Genomic DNA, 9,427 nt, shown 5'->3' with positions numbered 1-9,427 from the left:
TAACTATGCTCGTGTATAGTAAAATATGCATACTGTAATTTTCATGCTTTAAATAATTAATGACTGTGATCTCAAACTGTATTCATGTCCACTTTCTTAGGATACAAGGGTTTGAAAAATTCTACATACGTGGGAATTTTCGGATTTAGATTCTAACAGTGTTTTACATTGTTATCAAAGCACGAATTTATTATTAGGATATAACAGAAACTGCTGATGTTTACGATTCAATTGAATAAAATAGTTATCAACTGTTTGTCTATAACTGTAATACTGATAAGAAGCAAATATCTTTCTGAATAATAAACATGAACCGAGTGTTTATCATAAAGTTAGGTATAACATTCTCCACATTTCAATAGGTATTCTTTGTTCATTTTTTAAACTGTTGATAAAAACCACACACACACACACATATATATATATATACATATATATATATATATATATATATAATGTTATACAATATATATATATATATATATATATATATATATATATTCATGTCCTTTATACCAATAAGTGATAATCATACATAATATTTGATATTTATAACATATATTTATATTTATAAATAGAACTCGATTTCGATAATCTCTGATCTTTATTATTACTTCAAAGCTTAGTAAATATTGGTATTGAGTAATAATTTGTTAGCAAATTCTAAAACAAATAAAACAATAAATTATAATATTATTTGTAAAATAACTTAATATATTTAAAGCCTCTTCAAAGTGATTAAAATATTAATTAAATGATAAATAAAACTTTATACATTTTGCATATAGAATTTTTTTTTAAAATGATTTGTTAAACATCCAATTTCTCAAGTTGAATTTTAAATTGAGCGCGTAAAATGAATTTGAGCCTACTTCATACCATGCTGTGTCCAACTGTCAACTGTCAACAAATCATATGCAACCAACCGTCCTCATTCTGAAATAACCGACATTGCTATATTTTTTATACTATTTACAAGTGATTATAGTACTTTAACATGTTTGTTTTTAATTTTTAAACAGTTCAAGTTTGTTGATATTTTATTATTGTTACGACGCAAACATGGAGAAGGCCTTAGTACGAATAATTTTTCCAGGATTAAAACGTATGCACTCTTAATATTTATAATTTTTGTATCTTTTATTTTAGATTTTTTCTCCACCTCAAAGAAAACCTGTTAAGAAGCAAACCGTTATAGAGGAGCCTTTGGATATTGTAGTCCTAGCTCCTTTCACAAAAACTCCTCGATTAATGCTTCAAGATGTTATGATCGGTTGTACATCAACAACATCACTTATAATTAAAAATCCTACATCTTGTGAAGTTCAGGTACTACAGCATTATACAACTTTTTTTTTATTTCATTATTTATTTCCAATACATGACATAGTATGTGTTCTCCATGTAGGTTTGGGTCAATCCTCCAAAAATGGAATTAGTTTTGTCATGGGAAACTATTATCATTAAAGCTAGTTCAGAAGAAGTACTTTCAATATCATGGACACCAGAAAAAGCCTTTTCAGGATGCTCTGTGATAAAAATTCAAGCAGATAATGGAATGAAGAAAGACATATCGATTATTCTTAAATCTATACAACCTATTGTGAAGGTATAGCGCTTTAAATATCAATAAAAAAAATTATGACCCTTATGTTACATACGTTTAGTTTAATAATGTTGAAATTATTTTTCTAAAGATCATAAGTATTCTTAAGATTATTCATTTTCAATAAATTTAAAAATAAACTCTTTGATATTTTAGAAGAAGGCAAACAATACTCTTAAGGGAGGTGTTAAAAAACCCTTAGTATGTGCACAACAAAGTAGCAAATTTCGAAAAGTTATTCAAGCTACCCAGAAGACAATACGCACAGAAATAACAACAGCATTATCTAAAACCATACCTACAATAAGCTATTGTAAAATTCAAAATCCAGTTAAAACTGGGGAAAAATTTTATCAACAAAAAGATCTTAATAATAAGGAAAATATCACTAATAATATTGATCATTCTAGGCATCTTAATTTTTGTGAGATTTTAGATTCAAGTGAATTTTCATTATCACGCATGTCTCCTGTGTCTAGAATTAATATATCGTCGACACCAAATACTGAGAATTATAAGTTTAATGATAAATTTAATAAAAGTGCAAATGAACTTACGCCATTACTAAATAGAAGTTTGCCATTGAACTCATTAAATGTTAGTGGAATAAGTTTAAGCAACAGTAAAAATAAAAAGCAAGTCTCTGCAATTCATGACAGCTCTCTTGAGAGCAAAATTAACAGCCTATGCTTCACGCCTATTCATTCTAGTAGTATGATAAGAAAGAAACCTTTTGAAGAAAAAAAAGTTGATAACACATACACAGTTCAATATAATAATGGTTTTGTAAAAGATTTACAATCCTCAAGGATGAGCTCACCGATAAATTTATCTTCTGATAGTATTTCTAAAGAGACAACTGATGGTGCACCTAAAAACTCAACATATCAATTGAATATTAGTTCCGGTACTTATAAAATATGTACATCACCAGAAATTCATGATGACATTGCGGCAATTGATGATTACTTAGTTAATAGAAAAAGAAGATTGTTGGAAAATGCGAAGAAGAATGTTACACAGAAGAGCGCAAAAGTAAAAATTACTTACACAGAAGCCAGTTCTCATAATATTATTAGAGATGTTGATTTTCCTAATGATAAAACCGTCGATCCATTTATTTTCAGTACAATGTTTTATGATGAACAATATTTTGAGCAGCAAGAATTGCATATTCTAAAGTGGTTAAATGCATTGCTCCAACCACCTTCTGACCTGCAATGCCAAGTCGAAGGGAAAGTAAACTTAGGTAAAATCTGGAATGATGTGAAAAATAAGCCATTGATGCTGCCACAAACAAAAGAAACTGTTTCACATAAACTGCACGTGAGTCATAGATTGCAAAGCTTAAGAGCTGCTGCTAAAAAATTATTGAAACAACCTGATTTAATTATTATATTAACAAAATGCACGAATCTTGTAGAAAATGAAGTTTTGTCTATAAGAGCAGACAAACAGTTACATCTAGATGTCTCATTGCAGAAATATGTGATGGAATTATTCTTTTGTTACAACCCGCTTTGGTTGAGAATCGGTTTGGAAACTGTTTTCAATGAACCTATTAATATATCCTCCAACTCTGATATTCATGGTCTTAGCATTTTCATTTATAATAGATTATTCAAAGGACAGAATGTTAATGGCAAACAAAGCAATATTTTTAAACAAGAGTTCATACACAAATTGAAAAAATTTGTTTTGAAAAAGTTTTTAATGTTTGTTTTGTTTTTGGATAATGCAAAGAAGGTTAAATTAATAGCTCATGATCCTTGCTTATTTGCGAAGACAGCACCTTTTAAAGAAAGCCGGGAAATATTGATTAATTTTGCTAAGGAATTGGTTGCAGGAATTGGTGATATCACAAGACCTCTGAAAACCATAGGCTATATAGTAACCCATAAACAGTCTTATGTTGATGAATTTGACTTTGCTGTAAAAAATTTGGCTGTAGATATAAGGGATGGCATTCGTTTGGCTAAAATTATGGAAATAATTCTCTTGAGAAAGGACCTGGTGTGCAACCTCAGAGCACCACCAATATCAAGACTTCAAAAAATTTTTAATGTCAGTATTTCATTCAAAGCTTTAGAGGAAATAGGATTTGTTTTATTTGGTGGAATAACACCTAGGGATATAACAGATGGATACAAGGAGAAAACTTTGTCCTTGTTTTGGCAACTTATTTATAAGTTTCAAGCACCTTTATTTGTTAAAGCTTCAACAGCTATACAAATATGGTGGCGATCAGAGCGAATTATCATTAAGAGAAGAGAACTTCAGCATAAAAGACTTCTCAAAGAAATTAGTGCTACTTTTATTCAGAGTGCTTGGAGAGGATACAAAGCCAGAGTGCAATGTAAAATTTTGCGTTTTAAAGTCCACAGGGCGACTAGAATCATTAAAAATGCTTGGAGTGCCTATAGAGAAAAACAAGCTAATGAATTATATCAACAAAATAAAGCAGCTTTGAAAATTCAAAAAGCATATAAATCTTATAGGTTTTTGAAATGTCTTAGAGCTTATATTAAAACATACACACATTCCATAATCTTGATTCAACGACATGTAAAATCTGTTTTGCTTACCAGGCAGCTACAAAATAACTATTTAAAATTACGAAATGCAGCTGTTTTTGTCCAAAGACATTATCGTTCCAAACTAGCAATGCGAGTTGAATTTGAAAAATTTGAGACATTAAAGAAATATTCAATTTTTGTGCAAAGGCATTATAGAAATAAAATTTGTACAAGACAGATTAGAAATAATTATCTGACTTTGAAAAAAGCAGCAGTTTTAATTCAGCAACGATATAGAGCACAAAAAGCCATGCTTTATGAACAAGAAAAGTATCAGTTACTCCGAAAATCAACCATTGTAATTCAAAAAAGGTACAGAGCAAACAAATTAATGAAAGAAACTCAAGCTGCTTATATCAAACTTAAATTGGCAACTATATTAATACAACAAAAATTCAGGGCAAAATTAGCAATGGTGACTGAAAGAAACTACTTTGTAAAATTACAACTCACTGTAATATTAGTACAAAGAAAATACAGAGCACAAAAAATGATGCAATCAATGCGAAATCAATTTATTGCAATCAAACGATCCACCTTAGTTATTCAAAAATATTATAGAGCACGAAGGTCTATGCGAACAGCGCGTTTAAATTATCTAAACCTAAGAAAAACTGTAATATTGTGTCAAAGAACATTCAGAGCAAAGTTAGACATGAGGAAAGCTTTAAATAATTATCATTCAATAAGAACATCAATAATAACCATTCAAAGGAGATACAGAGCTTTTAAATTAATGCAAAAAGTAAGAAATGAATATTTGTCATTAAGAGATACTGTTATATTTATACAAAATCGATATAGAGCACAAAAAGCTATGAATGCTATAAAAACAAATTATTTAAATACTAGAAGTGCAGCTGTAGTTCTACAAACTAGATACAGGGCACAGGTTGCAATGAAAAAAGACTACATTTACTATACACAATTGAAAATATCTACCATTTTTATTCAAAGAAAATTCAGAGCAAACCGAGAAATGCAGGTGCAAAAACATGAATATTTGCAATTAAAACAAACCGTGATATTATTGCAAAATAAATTCAGAGCCAAATTAGCAATGAGAAAGGATAGAAATACGTTCAATAAATTAAAATATTACACTATAATAATTCAGAAAAAATTCAGAACAAAGTGTGTAATTAGGAAAGCTATGGCTGAATTTAAATTATTGCGAGCCTCTGCTATAGTTATACAAAATAGATTTAGAGCACAAAGGGCTATGCTGAGTGATAGGAATAAATATCAACTGCTTCTTAAAAGCGCAATCATCATTCAAAGGAGGTATAGAGCAAAAAAACTTATGGAACAATGTATAATCAATTATAATAAAGAGAAAGATTCCATAATATATATTCAACGAAAATGGAAAGCAACATTATTAATGAGGGAAACAAAACTTAAATACATTTCTTGGAGAAAATCAGCTTTGATTATCCAAAGGCAATATAGGGCCCAAAAACTTATGAAATCAGCAAGAGAGGAATATATTTTACTTAAGGAAAGTGTAATGAAAATACAGACTATGTACAGGACACATTTGGCAATGAAGAAATGTTTCATTCAATACAATTTGTTAAAAAAATATACCATCTATATCCAACAAAAATTTAGAGCTAATCAAATCAGTAAAAAAGTAAAATATGAATATGATCTACAGAGAAAAGTTGCTATTAATATACAGAGAAGATATAGAGCAAGTAAAGCAACAATTGTGGCTAGACATAATTATCTCGAGCTAAAGAAAAAAGTAATCTTCATTCAACGTTTGTGGAGAGCCAAATTGGCTATGAGGAAAGAGTTATATAAATACAAAACTTTAAGAAGAACTGTGCTACGGATGCAAAGAATATTTAGAATGACTCATGTATTAATACATGAACACGATCCCAAATTACGAAGAGTGATATCAATTTCAACTGTTATTAAAATACAGGTAATTCAATTATAATTTAAAAATGTATATTGTCAATTATTTATTATCTAATTTTATTCAAAAAGGCTTGGTGGAGAGCAGTTCAAGTAAGAAGAAAAATGCCCACAAAATTGAAAACCATTAGAAATAGACTGCACAAAGCATGTAAGGATCCTGATCCAATATCAATTGAAACAAAATTTAACTGGGCTATTGAAATGATATTATGTCAAACAAAATGTGAAGAAACAGCTGTTTATGATGCTTTAGGTAAAATTTAAATATTGTTTAATACCAATTTCAGTGATTTAAAACAGATAATATTTGATTATAGAATGTATGTAATCAAATATTAATTCAAAAAAAATTTATTTACAGTTTCCGCCTCTCGTATATGTCCAAACTTATTTGAAGCATCTGCAAGATTTTTAACAATAAGTTTATACATATCAATCATAAGTAACAACAGATCCGTGCCAGAGCTAATAATTGCTGGAAAATGTTCTGAAATTCTTGTCAACTTGTCCAAACACCCAAATACACTACAGTCTATATTATCTGTAAGTGCTAAGTACATGATCAATCTTTTTTACTATCTCATTTTTCTTTTACTATTCTCATTTTCATTATAGGCTGATCAAATTCCAGAGTTACTTACTTCGGCATCAAGATTTTGTGATAAGGAAATACTTTTATTTTGCAATATTTGCACTGTCTTATGGACATTTGGTCAGCATGAAAAATTCAAGTTGGTAAGTATTGTCTTAATAACCAATTAATTTATTTTGTCATTTAATAAACTCATGTATTACACTTTAGATTGTAAAACGAGTCCTTAACAAAAACGATTGCAAGAAAACTCTTCAATTAATTGCTAAAAAAGTTACAAGGCTCGATATTATGCAAAACAATTTAAGGAAAAATATAAAATCAAAAGTAAAGATGATTGAGCCGCTCTTGGTTCCAGACTATGGGCTCCCTAGGAAACATCCAAGAACTTTCGCAAATCCTAAATTTGCAACACAATGCTTAATTAGAACTTTCAGTATTCCAATTGAAATATGAAAACTAATAAACAACATTGTATCAGTGGAAACATACCTTTAAATAGCTTTTATTATACTTGTAAATAGTAAATTTTATGATTAATTTTAATAATATTTAAGATTTTATGAAAAAATTTTAATTCTACATATGTTTAATATATTATTTTATAAAATAAATTTAAATTGTATTAGATATTTTAGAAAATTAGTGTATGTGTATTTTTTATCATTAATTGATTTTGTTACATGTAATGCATATTGTATTCATTTGATGAAGAACTACTGATTTTTAATAAAAATAAAGGCTGATCCATTAATTGCTGTAGTTTTTTGCTAATTAATTGTTAGTTTTAGAAATAAACAACCTGAGTTCATTTCAAATTGATTTTCTGAACTACAGAATTTAAAATGAGCAAGAATGTGAAGAGATTGTGCAATTTGACATTTTTTAAATTAAATATAAAAATATTGCATAAATTAAAGTAACATTTTCAATTAAAATATTGTTTTCAATTTGAGTTTTGGTCTTCTTGGTGTGATATGCTGAATGATGACACATATCAAGTGTCAAAACGTTTAAATAAAGACGTGAAAATATTTCATATTACTTACTTGAAATAATTAATAGTCATCACATTTCTTTTAATAACTTGTTGCTTATTAATTTATATTTATCACTTTTATATTAAATACTCGTTAACACTGATTTTAAATACATATTTCAAATACATAAGTTATTACAACGACCTAACGACTACTGCCAGAGAAGCCATTTTGAATGTGAAACATAACCTCCTAACATCTTAGTTTAATGCACATGTCTGATAGTTGCAAAATATAATTAAAAGTTCATAAATATGATCTACAGCAATTCATAAATATGATTAAATTATGAGGGTGTGACTAAAGAAATATGGGGTTTGAATCAAGTTCCGATATATCATCGGACGAAAACTTTTTGAACCAAGTCAAAAATGCCATCCCTAAAGTGAATGTAGCAAGAAAACTCCATAAATGCGATTTTCCGAATTGCAATAAAGAATTTTCACGTCCTAGCAAATTAAAAAGGCACCAAAGCATTCACACCCAAGAGAAATTATTTACTTGTTCTTACCCCAATTGCAATAAAAAATATAGTTATTCATGGCATTTGAAGCGACATGTAAATAATGTACATGAGAAAATATTTTATAAACCAAAATACAAATGCGTATATGAAGGTAAATTAATTACATTAGCTATTGTATTTACATTGAAGAGTTTCAATGTAATTTATTCTTTATTTTTTTAGGATGTACTAAAGAGTTGAACTCTGATTTTTCTTTACGAAGGCACATAAAATATTTTCATTCAGAAAATTCACCCTCCTTACAAAAATATTCTTGTGATCATTGTTCACAAAGTTTTAAAAAAAAGAATCAACTAGCTGCACATGCATTTTCCCATACAAGTGATCAAAAAATTTGTTGCAAAGATTGTGACATAGTTTATGAAAATATAGCAGATTATAAAAAACATATATCAAGACATAAAACTTTCACTTGTGATTGCGGCGAGGTATTCCATCGCTGGACTAAATTCATGAGTCATAAAAGAACACAACATATCAGCACATATAATTGTGATATTTGTTCAAAGATCTTCAGAACTAAAGTGAATTTGAAACAACATAAATTGATTCATACAGATACTAGAAAAGTTTATGAATGTACATATGATGGGTGCCCTAAGTAAGTTATTTAATTTAACATTTTTAATACACAAAACAAACTGATAAAATTATTTTTTTCTAGGTATTACTACTACCCTCAAAACCTCTCCCATCACATAAAATCATATCATGATGCCGAAAGATTTGTATGTACATTTAAGGATTGTGGCAGACGATTTGTAAGTAATCGAAGATTAAAAATTCATATGGAAACACATGAACCTGGTTGGAAACCTAAAAAGACACAGAAAAAGAAAAAGCAAAAGCCACGTAAAGATATTGGAATACCTAAAAAAGAAATGGCTGCACATTTGGCTGGATATTTATATGGCACAGATATTGTAAAAGATGAAAATATTGAACCACCAACTGATGAGGATGACCTCATTAGTAATGCAACTTTACAAATTGATGGCTGTTCTGGGGTTCTGAATATTGTTGCAAGTAATACACCTTTAATAAATACTGTTGCTTGTTAAATATTCTTATTTTATATAATTCTATTACATTCTTGTATTATTGTAATAATTTTACATACTGTTATCTATCTGTTTAATAATATTTATTTAATAT

The 9,427-nt window shown here is 28.5% G+C and overlaps 2 protein-coding genes across 2 annotated transcripts; both read left to right on the top strand.

Moving 5' to 3' along the window:
• Positions 1-953: 953 nt before the first annotated feature.
• On the top strand, positions 954-7,188 carry LOC113383724 (protein abnormal spindle). The gene is made up of 8 exons (XM_026621973.1): positions 954-1,077; positions 1,150-1,329; positions 1,409-1,609; positions 1,763-6,118; positions 6,184-6,367; positions 6,476-6,657; positions 6,730-6,849; positions 6,917-7,188. The coding sequence occupies exons 1-8, from the start codon at positions 1,063-1,065 to the stop codon at positions 7,160-7,162; spliced, it is 5,484 nt and encodes a 1,827-aa protein (XP_026477758.1). The 5' UTR covers positions 954-1,062; the 3' UTR covers positions 7,163-7,188.
• Positions 7,189-7,949: 761 nt separating this feature from the next.
• LOC113383112 (transcription factor IIIA-like) lies at positions 7,950-9,333 on the top strand. The gene is made up of 3 exons (XM_026621364.1): positions 7,950-8,363; positions 8,435-8,873; positions 8,937-9,333. Exons 1-3 carry the CDS (start codon positions 8,057-8,059, stop codon positions 9,331-9,333), a joined length of 1,143 nt encoding a protein of 380 aa, XP_026477149.1. The 5' UTR covers positions 7,950-8,056.
• Positions 9,334-9,427: the final 94 nt, after the last annotated feature.

The sequence above is a fragment of the Ctenocephalides felis genome, unplaced genomic scaffold, assembly GCF_003426905.1.
Source record: "Ctenocephalides felis isolate EL2017-DRISC unplaced genomic scaffold, ASM342690v1 CF-g0.4_SCAFFOLD_03570, whole genome shotgun sequence".
Lineage (NCBI taxonomy): Eukaryota > Metazoa > Arthropoda > Insecta > Siphonaptera > Pulicidae > Ctenocephalides > Ctenocephalides felis.
The sequence above is the reverse complement of the archived record's forward strand: the minus strand, read 5'-3'. Positions and strand labels throughout refer to the sequence as shown.

Bases quoted from the DNA above. Each gene is read 5' to 3' on its own strand.
- LOC113383724 (XM_026621973.1), top strand. The intron at 6,119-6,183 runs GTAATTCAATTA...TTATTCAAAAAG, and splicing joins CAACTGTTATTAAAATACAG to GCTTGGTGGAGAGCAGTTCA. The intron at 6,850-6,916 runs GTAAGTATTGTC...ATTACACTTTAG, and splicing joins AGCATGAAAAATTCAAGTTG to ATTGTAAAACGAGTCCTTAA.
- LOC113383112 (XM_026621364.1), top strand. From the start codon at position 8,057: ATGGGGTTTGAATCAAGTTCCGATATATCATCGGACGAAAACTTTTTG. The intron at 8,364-8,434 runs GTAAATTAATTA...TTATTTTTTTAG, and splicing joins ATACAAATGCGTATATGAAG to GATGTACTAAAGAGTTGAAC. The intron at 8,874-8,936 runs GTAAGTTATTTA...ATTTTTTTCTAG, and splicing joins ACATATGATGGGTGCCCTAA to GTATTACTACTACCCTCAAA.